This window comes from Rousettus aegyptiacus, unplaced genomic scaffold, assembly GCF_014176215.1.
Source record: "Rousettus aegyptiacus isolate mRouAeg1 unplaced genomic scaffold, mRouAeg1.p scaffold_m13_p_1, whole genome shotgun sequence".
Taxonomy (NCBI): domain Eukaryota; kingdom Metazoa; phylum Chordata; class Mammalia; order Chiroptera; family Pteropodidae; genus Rousettus; species Rousettus aegyptiacus.
This window is the reverse complement of record NW_023416284.1, coordinates 173,571,223-173,591,428: the sequence shown is the minus strand read 5'-3', so window position 1 is coordinate 173,591,428 and position 20,206 is coordinate 173,571,223. Positions and strand designations below refer to the sequence as shown.

The window sequence follows — 20,206 nt, the reverse complement described above, 5'->3', positions numbered from 1 at the left end:
CTTTTGAGCCCTGTTTAGATGACTAAGAGGTGGACTCGATAATAATCATCTTAAATGGCTTTTCGTTTCTAACATTCTAGGATTCAAGATGATTATTTTATGCGAGGCTTAAAAGAAATGAATGCATTTTCTTATAATGAAAAATTTCGGCTACCGGCAAGTCGGTAACTTGCCGGAGGTCACAGAGCGTAGTGCCAGGCTCTGGAGTCAGTGCTCTCTTGAAAGCCCTGCATCCCCTCCAGCACCGAGTACCTCTGGCATTGCCCGGTCCAGCCTTGGAGAGGGCATTAGGATGGGAGACCCTGCCCCATAGGCTTTTATCCTGGGGCCGGACCCTGCCATAGCAAGCCCTGGACTTGGCCTTGCTGCAGACAGAACGTGCCAGGCCCTCACTCCCTCACCTGTGGCCCAGTTGCTCTCTCAGGACTGGTGCCCAGGGCGCTTCTCCTGCGCCTGCTGGGAACCCTCGGGGGTGCAGGCGCATTGCTTGGTGACTCTGACTGACTAGCAGCACAGAGACCGGTTTTCAGGCACAATCCCCTACACCTTCAAAGGGTGTGTGTGCACGTGTGTAAGAGGGAGATGCGAGCTGAGCACCTGAGTCGTTATACGCCTGGCCTTTAGGAAAATGTCCACCAGGTTTTAAAAACAAGGTGGCTGTCATTGAAGTCAGAGGAAAAGCTTCATCATGGCGATTGGGAGGAATGCTGATTCTCACGTGCCAACCATTGGCAGCATTTGCTTGCCTGGGGCAGGCGAGCTCACAGTGTTGCATTTCTGTAGGCAAATTTGGCGAGGCATGATTTAAGGACTTCAGCTTGGGGGAAATCCACCTGATAATTTCACATCCTCTTGCTGCCCCAGGCAAGGGTTTCATTTGAATGTGCCCTCATTTTGGGGTACAGGGTTTTTTGTTTGGACTGTTGTTGTTTACATTTTTAAACTCTTAGAAACCTCAGCAGAATCTGGCATTTTCTGGAGAATGGACTCTTCAGTGACAAGAGGGCTCGGGCCCCTCCCAGTAGATTCTGGGCAGTGGAGGGAGTGAGGGCTTCTGGGCTGGGGGCCAGTCCTGCTTTTGAGCCTGTAAATTTTTCTGACCAATGCTGGCCTCGGGCTGCTATCTAAGTCTGCACCCTTCTCTCATTTTGTAAGATGAGGGCGCCCAGGGCAGCCCTCACTCACCCTCTCTCTCTCCACTGACCTGAGCTGGGAGAGATCTCTTGGTGAGAAGGCCATAAACTCCAGTTTCAGAGTGTTTGCATCTTGACCCCAAATGAACAAGTTGTGTCCTTTTCCACCTCATCCCCAGAAGGGCCTGTTCTGTGAGCTGCCAAATTCTGCAGAGACTTCTTGGCCAATAGTCGAGGATACATTTCGATTGTGTAGTTACTGTAAATGGTTGCTCTCTCACGGAGGCTGCCCGAGGTTCAGCTGCCATGTAGGCGAAATTTGCCTCAGGCACAAACCCACTTCCCCTCGCCACCCTCCCTTTATTCAATCCCTCCCACTCATGGTTCCTTTTCCCAGCCCTGGCTCTCAGCTCGCTAGCTCGCTCGCTGCCTGATAAACCGATTCACAGTGACTGGTCACAAGCACCAAGGCCCCTCCCCAAGAAGGAGCATTTTAGCAGCTGGAGATCTGCTGGCTGGAACCCAGAGGCAGAGACCGGGAACGGGCAGGGGGATAAACAGAATAAACAGAGATGGGGGAGGAAGAGTTTGCTGCCCAACAAACTAGGCTGTGAGAACGGCTGTCGGATCAGCGAGCTGGGCATATCGCTTTGTTTTAGTTTCCTCAAGAGTGAAATGGGATGAAGGTCACTCCCTCAAGGGCTCGCTGAAGTGATGAAATGAGGGACGTGTGCAAAGTGGCCTGGGACACCGGGCTCTCTATACAAATATTAAAAACGAGCTCCAAGAACTGGGTGAGTTCTGTCTTGTTCACTGTTCTGTGAGCACCCAGCACGGAGCCACCTTGATGACGTTCATAGATTGATTTTTGAATGAATGGGGTGCCGTAGGGCGTGGGCTCCCAGGGTAACGGTGAGCTTTACTGCCTGACTAGGGGCTCTGCTGGCTCCTGGAGGAGACCTTATGTGGTGAGGAGCCGGCTTCTGCTTGTGGCATTAATTCTACAATTGCCCAGGGCTTTCAGTGACCAGAAAAATGGCGGCCATAATAGGGTTTTGAGTTTGGTAAAACATATGTGGCAAGGATTGAACAGCAACCTTTGCATCTCAAAAGAGACCAGAGGCTTATGAGGAGGGTTGTGTTGGGATGTGTGGGAATTCAGTCCCCCAGTTTAGGGTTCTGGGGGTCAGCTCGGACTCCCCTGGGCCTGGAACCAAAGCTGGAAGGGAGGGCCCTTCTTAGGGAGCGAGGGAATGTGTCGGCTGCACCGCTGAGCGCAGGCGTACGCTTGCTTCCCCTGGCCTTAGGCGCACTTATCTGGCCTTTGGAGACTCTTGGCTGAGATTCTGCTGTCTTGGAGTCTTGTGTCAGAGAGGCCACGAGGCCAGCTCTTGCTGCAGGGAGCTGAGGGCACCGTCTCTCAGCTCTCCTCTCCCTGAACTCCAGGGCCTCTGAGGTCCCCCCTCCGCATGCCCCCAGCCCAGGCCACTGCAGGCTGTAGTCCTGATCAGCATCACCAGACCCATGCCCGCTCACCTTTGCCCCCTCACAGGCACTGGGGTCAGTTTTCCTCCCTACCCCTGACCACGCACTCATCAGAGGTGTTGGGGATGGAAAGCTGGCATTCCAACTGCTAAAAACAGATGTGTCGTCACAGAAAAGAAAGCAATCAGGACATGATTTTTAAAAGAGCTGCAGCAGTGACATGATTACTTGAGAACTTTGCTGCAGCCGAGAGATGCAGGGGTTCAAGACAAGGAGGGATGTTGTGATGTGATCGAATTTAAGACCTTAAGACCCACGGAGCCAATTGAGATTGATTATGAGCCTTTATTAGCTGGCCAGCGACTGACTCTCCCCACTGGAGAATCAGCCCTGAGCCTCTAGAAGGAATAGCTTAAAAAGCCTCAAAACCCCCTCTAGCAAGCAGGCAGGTTTACAGAAGCAGAGGCTGGCCATTAATATATCTTAACACAGGATAAGGACACCCTTAATATTAGCATATCTTTGCACAGAACATCTCCTAGAACTACACCCTGTTTAACATTAAACAATGGAAGCAGAAGTTGGCCATTTGAAAATTTTCTACCCTTAACAGGGGCAGACCTTAGCCAGTTTGTGATGTCTCCGTGTTGTCTGCCTTCCAAGTGACTGGATTTGCTCTCCCTCCCCCTCCGCTCTCCCCAGTGGCATCTGGGGGTGTTGAGACCTGGTATTGGCTGGAAAGGGGGTCTGGGACATTCGCTGGGCTCTGCTGCAGAGCGGCTGAGCTGGCCTGAATAGTCCACATAGAGGTCATTGGTCCCATTTGGCTTTTGGGGAGCCAAGCTGGCTTAAGTGCTGTGCTGTCCCTGTCATGGGGCCCCCGGGCCTCAGACAATCCATCATGAGTGGAGGGCATGAAGCGGACCCAGGGGTGTTGCCTCCTGCTCGCCAACTATTGGCCACTTTGCCCCAAGGCAGCCCTGTAGCTCTGTAGCCCACAGATGCAAGGATCTCTGAGGGGCTTGCCCTCCACCTCCCAAGCTGTGCTGAGAGACAAGCCGTCAGCCTCCTCTTCACACCCGGCCGGATGTTTCCATATTCCCCTCCCCTTAGGGCTCAGCCGGGTGGAGCGGGCAGCGGGGAGGACCCTGCCAGCGGCCCCTCCTCAGTCTCTCTTATCTCCTTTCTTTGGTCAACCTCTGCCGAGGAGGAGGAGTCTAGCTTTCCACTTCCTCTTTCTTTTTTTATTCTTTTTAACCACGACAGCCCCATTGTTATTTTCTCCTTACTGTTTGCATAAGCCTCAGGGCTCAGCCTCAATGGCCCGAGGGCTAGTTTTTCCAAACAGAAAAGCCTGACAGATAGGTCTAGGTGGAAAGGCCTGGTTTCTGAGAGTTACTGGAGCAACAGGAGTTTCGAGTTCTCTCTATCCACACAAAGCCTCACTTCAGTACTACCGATTAGTGTTTTCAAAGACTCCCATGTTCTCCTTACAACCCTGGACCTATCCTGACGCCCTCTGAGAAGATAGCTGCGGAGGCCACACAGAAAAGAAAGCCCAGCAGTGAAAATCTGAAGAGTCATCCTCGTGCGTGTGCGTGGGCCGCTGCGTGCCAGGGCCGGGTGTGTCATGGTGACCCTTGGCTCTCTGAGAGCCTAGGCGTGCCTCTCCCACCTCGTCTGCAACTCCTGCTCACTCCTCAGGCTGCGGTCACGCTGTCCTTGATTTGTCCCCAGATGTGCCAAGCCCTTGCATGAGACCCAGGGGTGCTGGCAGGCCCGGCCGGCCCATGCATGCATCAGGGTCTAGCCAGGCACCTCTTCCTTTTGCCTGGGCTGCTCCTCCTCCGGCTGCTCGCGAGACCAGTTTCTTCTCAGCCATTCATTTATTCTACACGTTTTTATTGAGCCCTTACCAGTTGTCAGGTGCTGAGCCGGGTGCTGGGAATTCAGCGGGGACCAAAAAGAACTTATGATCTGGAGAGGGGGAGACCCAATTCCTCCCACGGGGAGGGTGAGCATCGCACTATGAGTGCCACGGGGGAAAAGTCGGGTGCCGGGAGGACTCATCGTGGGGAGTCTGCCGAGTTTAGAGGGCAGAGGAGGCTTCTGTGAGGCCTCGGACGTGAAGCCGAGACCTGAAAGAGGAGGGGGCAGCCGGTGCGGAGGCTCTGTGCTGGGCGTGGAGGAGCGCGCCTGGCGGGGCGAGGGCTGAAGGAGGTGCAGGGGGCTGAGCTGGAAGCGGCAAGCCGAGAGTGACCGCATCTTGAGGCCAGGCTGCATCCCATCCACAGCTATGTCCGTCTGATTTTGTCCGATCCCACATCTAACCTCCTGTCTCCCTTTCCAGCAAAACGCCGCTGAGCTCCACTGACGCTAAGTCTGAGGGATGTTCCCTGGCCTCACTGGTCCCTCGGAGCAGCATTTGGCTGCCTCCTTCCCGGGGTGCCAGCGACGCCGTCCTCTTCTGGTTCGCTTCCTTCTTTTCTGATAGACCCTGTCTGTCTTAGTTGTAAGGTGGTCCTCCTCTACCTGTAAGCTACCGAGTTCCAGAGCTCCTCCAGGTCCGGCCCCAGGCCTCTCACTGCCTCTCCAGGCAATCGGGCTTGAACACAGATGGTGCACACGTCTTATCACCCGGGCCTCTCTTCTGAACCCTAGCTGTTTACTTAACATTTCCACTTCGAGGCCACAAGGGCCCAACTAGATGTGTGTCCAAGACCAGTCGCGAGGTCGCTCCAAGCCCCGCCCTCCTCCAGGATCCCCTGCCTCAGCCAGGAGCCCACCGTGCCGTCAAACAAGCCTGAAACCTGGAAGCTTCCTCGGGGCCTTCTTCTCTGCTACTACGATCTCCACGTTTTGGAGATTTTGCCTTCTAAATATCTCCCCAGTTCACCTGCTCTTCTCCGTTACGTGTCATCGCCCGCTCGGTCCAGGTCGCCACCCGTTTTTGCTTCGATGACGACAACGGGTTCTTCATGGGTGCCTCAACCTCCTCTCACTTTCTTCCAATTTATTGTCCTCTGTGCCTCCAGGTTGAGCTTTTTGAAACGTACATTGGACCCCATCCCATCCCATCCCGTATAAGCCCCGATCTTAAAACCCTTCTACGGCCTCTCATTCCTCTAAGGAGCAAGGAAAATCTGCAGTAGGGCTCCCAAGGCCCTGCCTGGCCTTGAGCCTCCCCTCACACCACTCTCTCTTTCCTGCCTTCATGGATGTCTTCGGTGGAATTGGTGGGGCACGCTGGCCTCCTTGCTTGGACTCGGGAAGCCCAGTAACTCGGTTACAACCCTCTCTCAGAGTGAGAGTATTCTGCAGATGGCTACTTTATGTGTCCATTTCATGTTGACCCTTATTAGCTTATGTTAATAAGAGGATCTGGGCTATTAATCCTTGGAATGACCTCGCCTTGGAGCCCAAAATCCTCTAAAAACTATCACAAGTGGTTCCAGGTAAGGGATATCTTTGGCGCAAGCACTACGTTTAAAATGAAGATTTGTCCCATTCCCTTTAATGATGAGATTGAGATCCAGGATATTCCCGGGGGAAATCGCTCCTTAGGAACCCTTTCTGCATCTCTACAGATGGTTTGTTTTCCCATTGCAGCCATGGAAACAAAGAAGTCTTCTCGTGCCGGGGAATCCAGCTGGCCGTGGACTGGTTCAGGGACAGAGGACATACCTACATCAAAGTGTTCGTTCCATCCTGGAGGAAAGAACCGCCAAGAGCTGACACCCCTATTAGAGGTATGCTGGAGCAGAGTCGTGCTCAGGAGGGGCTACGCCCCCTTCCTCAGGGGTGCTCCTGACAGTTGCGGACAGTTGGTTATGACTTAGCTATTCGTTTGATGATGTCTGTCTTCCTTGCTGGACTATAAGCTTCATGAAGGTGCTGGCTATGAATGCTCACTGCCGTGGTCCTGACACCTCACATGACTCCTGCCATTGAGTGGGCACTCAGCAAATAGTTGTTCAGTAGGTGAATGAACAAATTATCTTTTAGTGTGAATGATTAAGTTCCAACTTTTAACACTCTGTGGAAAGATCGGGTCTGCATTTCACGCCTCGTAGAGTATAGTATCTGAAGGAGACATTCATTCGATCCAGTGATATTTATTTACAGATCAAGTAGTCTAGTTTCTTCGTCAAAAAAAGAAAAAGGAAACTGAGACCCAGAAAATTCTTTATTTCTAATTCTTATATCGGCTGGGAATATTTTAAGCTACAAGTAATAGAGCAGTTGCTTAAATAAACAGGGGTTGTTTGTTTGTCTGTTCATTCATTTGTTTGGCTTTCTTATAAGAAGTCAGATGCTAAGTCATCACTGACATTGTTTTAGCCAAGTCAGTGTTGGTAGAGCTGAACTTTTGGTGACCGTGACAGATTTCTTTGACTTTGTCTTCCAGGCTTTTTGCCAAAAGTTTTTTTTGTTTTAATTCTATCAACGGTTATCAATTGTTTCTACTTCTCTTTCTGATTCTCCCTCTTTATTTTTTAAATGAAATACTATTCTTGTCTTATGGATGCAGTGTCTTCTTGACTATTTCTATACTAATATAGACTTTCAAAAAGTTCCCTTAGGCTTTACATTTATTTTTTCCGGGGTCGGTTTTCTTTGTTCATCCCTCTTTCTCTCACTTCTTGTGCTGTTAAGTCTTCTCACAAGTCTGGTGACACTTGGGTTGTCAGTTTTTCTTTCTTAACTAAGAACCAGATTGGTTGAATCACAGATCTATGCGATCATCACGGGTTTTCTCTCCCGGCCTGTGGATCTTTCCCTGCATGGCGGGGCCGACGGCCAGCACTGACCGGTAGATTTCACTTCAGCGTGCCCTGCGCAGAGGCTTCCTCTGCTCTGTAGGATCGACGTGACCCTATCTGCTTTCTCTCTTCCTAAAATCTGTCAAAATCCTGGGTTTACTGCTGTCCCCAAGCCCATTTTTAATGTGATTAGAGATTCCCTCCTCCTTTTGTACTTCTTTACTGCCATTTCAATGGGATTATGAGGAAGGGGGTATAAATACGTAGTATATTCAGTTCTCCATCACGAACTGGTTACCCTAAATTATTCTTTATGGTCTGAACATGGAGAATAGTGGTTTTTAACAGTTGTGTAATATTTAAATCTAGTATGGGTAGAGAGTAATGAAATTATTCTGGGGTAGGGAAGGATTTTTTAAATAAACCACAAGTGCAAATCTATGGGAGAAAAATTCATAAATTTGACTACATTAAAACAAAAATCTGTTCATGCCAGGATATCCCAACAGCAAAAAAATAAAAAGATGAGCCTCAAAACAGAGGCTATATGTTACATATTCCTGACGAAGGATTACCATCCCACATCTATAGAGAACTCCTTAAAATTAATACGATGACAAAGGACCAATAGAAAGATGAACTAAAAAACATAACAGGCTTTTCACAGAAGAAAAAACATAAACGGCCAATAAACATACGGAAAAGATTCTTAATCTCACAAACTACCCTGGACCAACCAGCAACTACAGAAACGCAAAATAAAACCACAGTGAGATGTCACTTTACACCCACCAAACTGGCAAAAATTAAAAAACCCGAAAATGCCAAGATTGTCTTAAATGCTGTGTTGGGTAGCAACTTGGTATAAGCACTTTGGAAGACAACTTGGCGTTATCTTGTAAAGTGTCTTTCTTTGTAACTCAGCCACATGGCTGCTGGAGGTACACCCTAGAGAAACCAGGTGCTTCTGCACCTGGAGACTCACATGCAAAACTGATAGCAATGACCATATGGATACGGCCAAACCAACTCAATACTGACTGAGGAAAGCAAGTTGCACAAGAGTGTGCACAGCGTGATCCGTTTGTGTAAAGTCTTTTGGACTTGACACAATCACATTGAAAAATGGTCCTCTTGGGGGTACATACACATCCATTTGAAAGAGTGAAAGCAAGGGAAATTATAAACACAGAGTTCTAGAGATTGGTTATCTTGAGGGAAATGAAGAGAGATACAAACCGGGCGGGGCGACGGGGACTTCAAAAGCATGAGCCGCATCGTGGTTCTCACAGGGAACGTGGCATTTAAAAAATTTTTTTCTTTGCACTGTATGTGCCATATGCACTTTTTCAAAGTCTGGAACTTAGGTCACATAGCAAAGAACTTAGACTTGAGGGAAGAAATCCTTTGTGAAGCATACGCCAGTACTCTTTCTTCCAAGTCTGGAGCAACTGTTTTGTGGAGAAGGGGTTTCTTTTGCGTGTCTCCAAAGGCAAAACTGAAGCTCAAGGGTAGACCTTCCAGGGACATGGAATTGAGCTCCTCACAAGACCTAGTGTCATTTGTACCACCTGATACATGTTCACTTCCTCACCAGCCTTGAGCTGATGCAGCCTCCTTACAGGCACCGAGGCAGGTGGAGGCGTTATTGTAAATGCAAACACTAGCATTCAAAGAGGGGTGAAGTACCCAAGAGCGGGAGCTAAGACCAGGATCTAGGCTGTGGATTCTTAATCCTGGACTCTTCCCTTGACATTCCTGTGTCCCTCAGAGTTGTCAGTTATGAGACGCTCTATTCCGAATGTGTCCCAAGCAGATTCCTGTACCGTAGGGAAGGTGGACCGTGGCTCTCGGCTATGGGCCTGTGCAGGAGCCTTCCAGGTGGATTCAAGGCTTCTGGAAATTTCGAAGGCATTGCCAGGATTCCAGTTAAAATATGAATGCCTTTCTCTAGAAAAAGGCTTTTTGTGTCTAAAGCGACTCTTCCTTGTTGGGTGCCATACTCTGGACTCCTTTCATGACACAGGCAAGACAGAAGCCAAGAGCCCTCTTGACCTCGGGCAGCTGGCTTATCCTGCTCAAGACCTCCGGCTCACCTGTGGGGCTGGGCCATGGGGGTGGTGGAGGCGAGAGACAGCTCAGACAGATTTCTGAGCTGCCAAATGTGCTCTGGGGTCTTCGGATGGTCCTTAGGGGTGGGGATTGCGTCTGAGAAAACTGCCACATGCTGTCTCCCGCCCGCCCTGCGGCCCGCAGAGCAGCACCTGCTGGAGGAGCTGGAGCGGCAGGCGGTGCTCGTGTGTACCCCCTCCCGCAAGGTGAACGGCAAGCGCGTGGTCTGCTATGACGACCGCTACATCGTGAAGGTGGCCTACGAGCGCGACGGCGTCATCGTCTCCAACGACAACTACCGTGACCTGCAGAGCGAGAACCCCGAGTGGAAGTGGTTCATCGAGCAGAGGCTGCTGATGTTCTCCTTTGTCAATGACCGGTACGTGGGCGCCGAGGGCGTCCTGGCCCGGGGGGGTGGGTGGGGCTGACCGGCAGAAAGCCGCTTCGACTAGCTTAGGCCCCGCGGGGCCGCCGTCACTGGCGCACCGCAGTAGCAGCAGAGGACAGCCAGCCAGTCCTGGAGACAGCCTGTCAGGGCACCTTCTCTGCTCCCCTAGGCCGCACACCCTGTCTCTGTTCCTCTGAGCCTCCTCTCTTTTGTGACCAGCTTTCCCCCAAAGGGCTGTTTTGCCGCAGCTGTCCGTGACCTTTGTGTCCCCATGTTCATTTCTAGCTGACCCCGCACAGAGTTGGCCAGCAGGTGGGCCAAGCACTGGCTTGGGGCACCATACACTTTTTGTTTTTATTTTTAAAGAATTTAATGCTTCAAATAAGAGTACTGGAACACTCATCGTGGAGAAAATTTGAACGTTGTTGCACTTCCTTTTACATACTTTATGTTTTTGTCTGTGTTTTTTTTTTTTTTAAGTTTTGAATGCCTGGGGAAGTGGGCAACTTCATCTTTGGAGCCGTCAAGGTCTTGGAACTGATCCTGCTATGGAAATATTTCTTGGTTGAAATTTGCAAGAGAATCTGGTTGGTTCTTCTGTCCCCTAAGTTGGTTCCCCTGGGTTAAAGTCACCCTGGACCAACCAGCTGCAGCTGGGGGATGTCAGGGTCACGAGGCACAAACCTGTCAGCAGGCGCTGGGCGAGGGCCGCCAGGCGGAACCAACCTCGGAAGGAAGCCATGGCTGGCCCACTGCAGTGTGCTGGGGCATGCTGAGGGCGGAGGCTGAGAACCCGGCGGCAGGGGGTGGGGGTGGGGGCGGGTCTGAGACCAGCACAGGGCGCGACAGGGTGGGGAGGGCCCCGCAGACCTGGCCTACACTCTCGCTTCACCCTCCCTTCCAGACCATGATCCCTCCATCCAGTTCTGGGCTCTCTGACTGGCTTTTGGGAATGTGGTGTGAGACGGTGTCGTCACCTCTGTGAGGGCGGCCACTGCGTGTGTCGTACCCGGCTCGGCCAGCGTTCCCGGCACGTCACAGGCACTCAGTAGCTAGCTGTAGATAAAACGAGTGAGCGGGTGAACGGCTACGGCCCTGGGGAAGAGAGGATGCAGAGAAGGCAGAGCAAGAGGGGGCGTGCAGCACTGGGTCGGGCCACTTGCACGTGGCAGACCAGGCGCTGATCCCACTGCCTGGGGGGCCAGCGTGGCGCAGTGGAGGCGGGAGGCGAGGTGTCCTCCTGGGGCTCTGCCGTTTACCGGCCTGTGTCCTGGGGAAACCACTCAGTCCCACAGAGTGGAACGCCCTTCACCTTGGTTAATCATACCCGGATTAATCATGCCCACGTCCGAGATGGTTGTGAGGACCGGAGAGGATCGTATGTTCTTCCCAGGCCAGGCCAGGCCAGGCCAGGACGTGGTGCCTCCAGGGGGCACTGTCGCCCACCCCCACCCCAGCCTGGCCCACAACCTTGGAGGCGGCTGAGCTCGCAGCAGCTGCCCTGCAGTAGTAGCCCCCGTGGTCATTTCCACACACACGAGGCCAGCGGCTCCCTCTGTCCTGCTCAGGCCCGGAGGAATCTGGCAAGTCTGGTAACTGTGGGTTCCAGAAAAACCTCACTGAGGTCTAACTGATCATGGGTGCCTCTGGCCAGGCAACAGCCTGGGGCTCAGGCCAAGTCCTTTTGACGCACTGGCCTCTGCTAAGGGACTGCCAGAAAGTCCCCCAGTGGCCAGGAAGCTGAGCCTGCCCGCCTGCCTGTGGGCACGGATGCCCGCCCCTGTGCCCTGGGCACGTCCACAGGGACCCTCCTGGCCCAACTTGCAGCTGCGAGGCCGGCAGAGAGCAGGAGGTGAAGCCTTTGGGAACTTTTATTAACCGCAGTGGGCGGCTCCCCAGATTCTTGGTCAGGGCCCAACTTTGAGCTAGCTGGCTGGGATCTGAGCTGCGGAGGCTGTCAGGGACCAGAGATCACCCAGCTCTGGGCCGGCCTGGTGGACATGGTCTGCAGGGTGGGACCTCAGCATAACCCGTGATTCTTAGGGGGACATAACCCCGTAAAAACAGGCCCCCCATTTAGCATCCACAACCTTGCCGGTGGAACCTTTGTTTGACCTGGAAGTGCCTCCTGGGAACAAAAGTATTCCTACAGAGGTGGGTGGCACTAAATGTAGGGAGTTTTCCTCCTGAGGAAGGATTTCCCCTGGAGCCATGGGCTCCCTGGAGGTGAGTTCCCTTCCTTGTTAGACTTAAGGCCTGGGAGAAGTGGAGGGGCAGGCAGGAGGCGGAGTGATGTCAGAGGACAAGGCCAGGGCCAGGCAGCCCAGGAGCTCAGACCAAACCCACCTGGGGCCCTGGGTCTGCACAGAGCCTCCGAGTGCAGGCTGCACTGGGGATCCGCTGCCTCCCTGACTCGCCGACTGGCATTTCAAACTCTGTTAACATTTCTCCCCACCCTGTCTGTGCCCAGAGCTGCGGGGCAACTCTGCAGAAGAGGGATGCGAGCCTCTAGGAGCTCGGAGGAGGAGGGCTGTTTGTAGCCCCATGGAGGTCTTGAACCTTCTGTTGGGGACAACGGGATGGCAGCTCAGAGTCACTTTCAGACTAGGAGCCAAGGCAGCCTGAGAATAATTATGCTTCAATTTGAGTGGAAAGAAGTCACCTGGGGCCTTGTTAAAATGTGGATTCCTGAGCAACCGCAGGTTCCAATGAAGCAGGTCTGTGGGAAGGAGGTGCTAGTTGATTCCGGCACTGCTGGCTTGAACCTCAGCAGGAGGAACTCTCGGAAGAGGCCCGCGGGCTGTCCCCACGGGCTGTCCCCACGGGCTGTCCCCACGGGCTGCCGTCGGGGATCCGTGCTGTGCTCCGCTTGAGTTCAGGGAGCAGGATGGGCCGCGTAGCTGTGACCCCACCCTGGGTGAGGGGAGAGCCTGGAAGGTGAGCCCAGGCCGTGCCGGGGCTGCCTGCCCCTGTTCCCTCACTGGGCGCTCACTGCACAGGCGCCATTGCCCAGGACCTGTGGGCCTCACAGTTGCCCGCCTGTGCTTGTTTTCCAGGTTCATGCCTCCTGACGACCCCCTGGGCCGCCGGGGACCCACCCTGAGCAACTTCCTGAGCAGGAAGCAGAAGCCCCCGGAGCCCTCGTGGCAGCACTGCCCCTATGGTGGGTGGCGCCCCGCGCCTCGGGGGCCCTCTGCAGGGCCTTGCGTTTGGCTGGCAGCCTCCCAACAGGGCTCCTGTGAGGATGCGCAGACGCCCGGGACTCTGTGGAAGCGTTTGTGGGGGCCGGCAGCATGGGGTCACATGCAGGGCAAAGCCAGGTCCGGGGGGCAGGACAGCTTTGTGCTCCCCTTTCTCAGTGCCTTCACCTGGCGCGTTGTGTCCCCTCCCGCTCCACGATCGCCCCGCCCCCATGCCCATATGGACTTTGGTCAGTGCTATCCATTGAGAGATAAGGATTTTATACAGTCCTCAAGGATGCCAGCCATCCACCCAGCTTTCACTAACTTGCTTTGCAAGATATTTAATGTCCTCAGGCCTTTTTTTTTTTTTTTTGGTCCCTGTAGAAGTTCAAAAAACCTAAGGTGATAGGCAAAGTCATTTCTTGTTAGAATTAAGGTGACGTACATTGAGGTCCGTTCGTCCTGCTCCCTTTCACTCTTCAGAAGTGCCAGGGTTCAGATGATAGATTATTTGGTCGCCTCTGTTAGGACAGTCTGTAGGGAAAGGGCAATGGTTAGCGCAGGGGTGTGGACAAGGGTGGAGACTGAGGCAGCACTGGCGGAGTGATCCTATGCGTTGAGCACCCACTGCCCGCTCCCCCACCACCCCCAGGCTTGGCCCTAGCCACAGGGTCCCTGCGGAAGTGGAGACTGAAAGTCATTGGTCTCAGTCCCTGGCCAAAGGCAGTTCCCAGACCAATGCCCACGTGCCCGACACTGGGGTTACTGTGCCCAGCGCCCCATACCACAAAGCGGAGGGTGCCGCAACCTCCTGAGTGCATCCCTCCTGCGCCCCAGTGCGCGGCTCCCCACCTCGGTCCTGCCCCGATCCTGATATGTCTGTGGCCTGGGGGGGTCTTCCGTGGGGCGTCTCCAAGGAGGAAGGCCACGGGGCGGGCGCGCACTGCCGGCCCGCACGGCCTCTCCCTGCCCGGGGTCTCACGCGGCACCCTCTCTCCCCGCTGCCCCTTCTAGGCAAGAAATGCACCTACGGCATCAAGTGCAAGTTCTACCACCCGGAGAGGCCGCACCACGCCCAGCTGGCGGTGGCCGACGAGCTTCGCGCGCAGACGCGGACCTGGCGCGGCGCGGGCGCCGACGTGGAGCGGGCGAGGGGCCGGGCGGAGCAGGGCGGGCCCCGCGGCGCCCCCGCCGGCGCCCGCAGCCTGCCCGCGGCGCGGCCGGCGGCCGACGTGGCGGGCCTCGAGGGCGGCCTCTCGCGGCTTGCCGTGGGCGACGAGCCGGGGCTCCTCGGGGCGCCCCCTCCCGGGCCCGGCCGCGGCCTCGTGCCCGGGCCGCGCTGTCCCGACTGGGTGGCCCCCGCGGCTTCTGCGTCGCGGCCAGCCCTGCCCGGCCTCTGGAGTACCCAGAGCCCGTCGGGCCCTCTGGTGGGGTGGCGGGCTGGGGACGGCCCAGGGGACCTGCAGAGTGACCTTCTCCCCCAGCGAAGGCCTCCTGCCGACCCCTGGGCCCTCCCGCATGGGGCCGCCGGCTTCCAGGGACGGTCGGCCTGGCCGGACTTGGGTTGGGGCGATGGCTCCTTCTGGGGACCTTTGGGGTCTGCGACCCCAGCCGGGGCCAGCGAGGGGGTCGAACGTGCCCGGGCGCGCACCGCTCTCTGCAGCATCTTCCCGCCCCACCAGGTGGACAGCGTCATGGCCCTGTACCCCGCGCTCTCCGACGTCACCAGGCTCATTCTCCTCATCCAGAGATTCCAAAAGTCTGGTGTGCCCGTGGGAAAGCCCTAAGGAGCAAGTGCAAGCCACCGCCAGTGATGTCCCAACCGTGCCTTGCAACATGGGTGGGCAGCCCGGTGGTTGACAGCCTGCACCTGGGTCGGCCCACCTGTGAGGCCCTCTTCTTTTTAAAGATGGTCAGGGAAGCTAAATTCCTCACCCTCAGCCTTGCCTTTGGTGGCACTTAGTGACTGTCACTGATGACAAGCCTGCTTGGAAGTCTGTGCCCTGCAGACTAAGGTTGGCTGCTTCAGTGGAGGGAGTGGTTTCTCTTACCTGCAAGATTGTAAGTCCCACTAGGCTCCAAGGGTTTGTCAGGAACCCTTCCTGGCTGTTTTTGTCAAGCTGCCCTGGCGAGCCACAAGTGGGTCACATGATCAATTTAGCGAGTCACACCAGAAATGGAATAAGAAATCTCAGAGCACACCCCACCGAATCAGGTTATGTATGTACAAAACTCTTGTTTGGTAACTACATGCGTGTGCTTGTATACCCTTGGTAGCCATGCAAATTTAATGTGGGTCATGGACAAAAGTTAGAGTAATCATTGAATTTTATTGCATCGAATCATGTTTAAATATGTAGTCAGTTGGCCAGTGGAGGTTTTGGCATCAGGAGATTTCACATGAGCTGTTTCTATTCTAGCCTCACGAGAGTTTTAGTCTTGGTATGTGGGTTCCACTTGTCGCTCTGAAGTTGTGTGGCTGTGCAGGTCTGTGGACGTGTGGCAGGGACGTGTTGTCCCGTAGGCCTGCCTGTGGGGCCTTTACCCACTTCACACGACACACAGACATATACACACACGGACGCATATACATCACACACAGGGCACAGGACTAAGTGGTCCAGCACAGGCTGTACCCGCCCAAGGCTGCTAAGCCATACCTCACAGCAGAGGCCCAGTGAGTCAGGACTTCTCCTCAGAAACTTCCGGGTGGGTCAGAGGTGAGCTGGGATGTATGTCATTCATGGAGGTTGATTGTCACCTTCCACCATTGCTTTTTTTTCCCACAGCCAGCTATTGCTTTGGGTTTGGGGGAGATGGGGTCTGTCTACCCATTTGCAATGGACAAGAAATTATATGGCGCTGCCAGAGCATGGACCCTGTGTCTTCAGGCGTCTCTGTGTGGCATCCACCCAATCACTCTGGGTTACGAGTCCAGCTCTGCAGGGCTTGGCTGGTTTGTTCGTTAGGGGACTTGGTGGCTTGGCCGTGGCGGAGAGTGTAAAGCACCTCCCAATGGAAAAGCAGATGCCAACCCCCGCAAGCTTCCTGCAGACTGGCAAGAGCAGAGGGGGACTTCTCAGTGCATTACTTGGCTGTACTGTTGGCACAGCCCAGGGTGCACCTGGGAGAATCCGCTGCCGGCCCTCTGGTTCATGGCAAATGCCATCGGTGATCCCTTTCATCTTTTTAAACCAGATTCTTAGCATGGCTGCTGCCAGATCTGTTCTTCACCTCTTTTTTTTTTTTTTTTTTTTTCCCCAGAGGAGGACACTGTGCCCACAATTGTACTTTATTATTTTGGGACCTCAGTCCTGAAAAGGGCCTAGGTAAACTGGATTTCTATCTTGGTGTTTCTTTTTAACTTTTTTTTTTTTTTCTTTTGACAAGACAAGCTTTATGTTAGAGCTGCTTTTGTCTTTTGGGTCTGTGTCCTGACATGGAATCATTGCATTGATTTACTATTAGAAATATTTAAACTTCTTCCTTGGAGGACAAGTTTGAGTTTTAGTAAGCTGTAAAGCTATTTTATTTGGTTCCTCGTGATAAAGACAAGCACAAAAACAAGTGAAGAAACGGCACATTTCAATGTAATCCCCTTTGGAATTTTTTTCCAAAGTCTTGGTATGTCTTTGTGACACAAAACATGGATGGGACGGGTCAATGAAATGTTCTTAGCTGCATAGCTGTTACCGTGCTCCAAAAATAAATCACTTTTACGCACACCTGGGCTCATCGCTGTCAACTTGTGTATCAGTTTCCGTCATGTCGGCTTTTCCCCCGAGGCTGGTTTTTCATGTTAAGTATTGCGGAGGTGAGGACTGAGGTTATTTTGTGGCTGCTTTATTCAGTGTTTTTCCACCTTTGGAGAGGGAGTGGGGGGGGCTGGAATCCATCTTTCCCACTGGAAGCAGTGAGGCCCAAGGCAAGGACATGCCTTTGCTGGCTGTTCAGTGGGCTGTTCAGTGGGCTGTTCCCAAGGACACAGGCTGTTTACCCGTTTGCTAGACTTTTAAAATCCTCATTACAGAACCACGAAGCGGCCTCCTAAAAGCCACTCTTCTCGTGTAAACCTGCAGCAGAGTCCTTGATTGCTTAAGTCTGAGGATCCCAGTGCTCTACAAAGTTTATGCTGGCGCAGCTTTCCCGCGGTCTCGGGAGGGCAGTTTGAGGCGGAACTGCAGAATGTTAGGGGTCGAAGGGTAGAAGCAAGAGAAGCCACCCGTGTCAGCATTGTTCCACATAAAACGAATCCCAGCTCTCAAAATTTCACAGAGAACTCAGGTGGGGAGCAATGAACTGACTGCCAGCTGGCACGGGTATAACTCCTGCCTCTGGCAGAAAAGTCCCCTGTGGGGGAGAAGAGCTTGAGGAGGAAGAGAGGGGAAGAGGCATTCGGGGAATGGGTGATGGGGGAGGAGCCTCTGGGAACTGGAGCATTTAATTGGAATCACAGATCCCATCATGAGAGAGTGCATGGAGCCGGGACCAGCTACATAACTTGTGGGCCCTTTGCAAAGTTAAAATGCCGGGCCCCGTGTTCGAAAGTAATCAAGAATTTCCAGACGACGACAGCAGAGCATTCAACCAACCATGGGGTTCTTCTAAGTGCAGGGCCCTGTGTAACTGCACAGGTCACAGCCCGTGGAGGCTCCCTGTGTACGGTTACCTAAAAGACAAGCAAGAGAACGTTCTCCATCCTGAGTGTAACAAAACTGTGAGTGAACCAAGTCGGAGCCCAAGATGAGCTGCATAGGCTTTATAGCTGAGAAAGGCCACTTGCACTGGTGCAGGTGCAGGTTCCCCAGGGTCGTGCCCTCAGGGACTATGCACAGCATCCGGACTGAGTGGGCCTCCCTGGTTTTACCCACCCACCCCTGATTCAAGAAGCTAAGAAAGAGAAGTCAAGGGGTTTGGGCAAACTATGCATGGCATCGGCCAATTCCAAATGGGTGTGAGAGGTCAGTAGGGGAAGCTCTAATCAGGCAGCAAGAATGCTGGTTTGTATTAGGCAAGGCTCTTAGGTTACAAGCACAGCTCATAAGCTAAATGGAGGCAGCTGTGGGGCTGTCTGGAATGAGGGGCTTGAACCTTCTCAGGATTCTCTCATCTATTTTCTTCTGCATGTGGGATCATCGACTATTTCTAAGGTTCTGCCTACATAGTGAGAGTCGTTCTGTAGGCAGACCTAGACCTAGGCACACATCCTTCCAGCTGAAGGACTCAAGAGGCAGCTTCAGAAAAAAATCTGGGGGAGAATTCTGATTGGCTGGTTTGGATCATGTGCCTATCCCTGGACCAATCGCTGTGAGATACTGCCATTGGTCCAGCTGGGTCTCACACACAGGCCTCTAACTAGGATGAGGGCATGTAGGATGAGGGGGTCAGCTCCCTCCTGAACCCATATAGCTGGTGGGGGTGGAGTGGGTTGGTGCAGACAAAGCAAATGCCACAATAATGTTCAAATCTGGGGACTGTGCCAGGGTTTACAAGGTCCATCCCATCCCCATACCGCCCCCGCCCCCGCCCTCTGCCAACTCTGGTGCTACCTGAGAAAGCAGGGGCTGTGTTTCTTCTCTCTTCCCCTTATCAGGAAAAGCCTCATGTCTGCCCATCCGCAGACAAGCAGAGCTTTCCGTGGGAGGAAGGTGGAAGAGCCTGCCGCGACAGCACCTGGGGTATTGTTGAGTTAGCCTTGCCAGTCCTGGGGTTGTGGCTGTATGAGCACTTAGGGGGGAGGAAGTGTCTCTTCAGAGTCAGAGGGCGATTGTGTTTCTTTGACTCACTTCTGAGCCGATGCCCTCCAGAGCTCAGGAAGCTCTCAGAGTCACAGCTGGAGTAGCTGAAGGGAGCTGAAGGCCTGGCCCAGCTTAGTAATTACTTTATTCTGAGTTCTCGGGGCCACGACCTCACCTGTTTGTCCTCATGGAGGAATGACAACCCTATCTCAATGTTCAGATACAGGAAAGGTGCTGGGGAAATAGACAGAAAGGTAGACGGGCACAGTGCTCAGAAGCCAGCTGCCTGTCATACTTATTGAGTGACAGACACTGACGATGACTGATTGACTGACACTAACGGATACTTACTCAGTGACCGACAGACACCAGCTGATACTAAGACCGACTGACCAATAGTGACTGACTGAGAGACACTGACCAAATGACACTGACTAGAGGACTGGCAAGGGTGGAAGTACGGTCAACAACACCTGTAGCTGCTGGGAGTCATCGCTCGGCGAGGATCAGCAAACAGTAGTCGCGACTTTATCTGAGGTCAGACTTACTCTCGAAAATAGTATACGTGTGATTCAAACAAGACACATGAAGCCCTCAAGGGCCAGTGTCATTGATGCCATTCCTGAGGAGGCAGTTTAGAGCCATTTTCCCCCCAGAGGAAGGATGGGGAGCACAGGATGGGGACGAGGTTCCCCTCGTCTGCAGCACCGACTTCTCCCAGCCTGGCCCCTTTCTTTCTCTCCCAGCCCGCCTCTCTCTCCGGTTTCCTCAAAGCCCCTAATTCACGCAAAATCCCCTACTCACCAGTCCTCTGGACTCCATCTGCCGCTTAACCGAGCTCTTTTATTCTCCTACCGGCCTCCCTACTCCTAACCTTCAAAGCCTTCCTCTTTGGTCCTCCTCCATGAAGTCTGCCTAGGTTATTCCGGCACCCGTGAGCCATCCTCCTGCTCGGATTGTCCTACTCAATGCTGTCCTGCCAGCGCTGAACGTTTCCGACTGCTCCCGGGCACCCTCGAGATAGTTTTGCTCTGAAAGGTCCTTCACTGCTTGTTATTGAAGTCTTTTCCTTGTATTTAGGCTCGTATTTAGGATCACATACACTTGGAGGGCTGAGGCTCTATTTTTAACCTTGTCTCCCCATCAGCCCTGATGCCAGATAGTCAGGACCCTTAGGTTGTATCACTGAGGCAAAACAGTCCCAAATCCCAACAACTAAGAACAGAGTCCGTTTCCCATTGCGCTCCACGTCCTTTGTGGGTCGGCTGGGGCTGTGCTTGCAGAGGCCGAAGCTGAGGAAGGAAAAGAGAACGTTCTCCGACATGCTGCTCGCACAGCTTCTGTGTGGATAGATCCTCGCTGCTCGCATCCCATTGGCCAAAACGAGTGTCATGGCAACACCCAA

General features: G+C 53.5%; 1 protein-coding gene across 5 annotated transcripts in view; it reads left to right on the top strand.

The window, feature by feature from the left end:
• The window catches only part of ZC3H12D (zinc finger CCCH-type containing 12D), a 29,199-nt gene extending 12,403 nt beyond the window's left edge, over positions 1-16,796 (top strand). For all 5 annotated transcript variants that reach the window (XM_036222562.1, XM_036222556.1, XM_036222557.1 and 2 more), the window contains 4 exons: positions 6,228-6,367; positions 9,638-9,872; positions 12,938-13,044; positions 14,078-16,796. In XM_036222562.1, coding sequence (XP_036078455.1) covers positions 6,228-6,367; positions 9,638-9,872; positions 12,938-13,044; positions 14,078-14,850 — 1,255 coding nt within the window. In that variant the 3' untranslated portion in view covers positions 14,851-16,796. The remainder of the gene's footprint in view (positions 1-6,227; positions 6,368-9,637; positions 9,873-12,937; positions 13,045-14,077) is intronic.
• Positions 16,797-20,206: the final 3,410 nt, after the last annotated feature.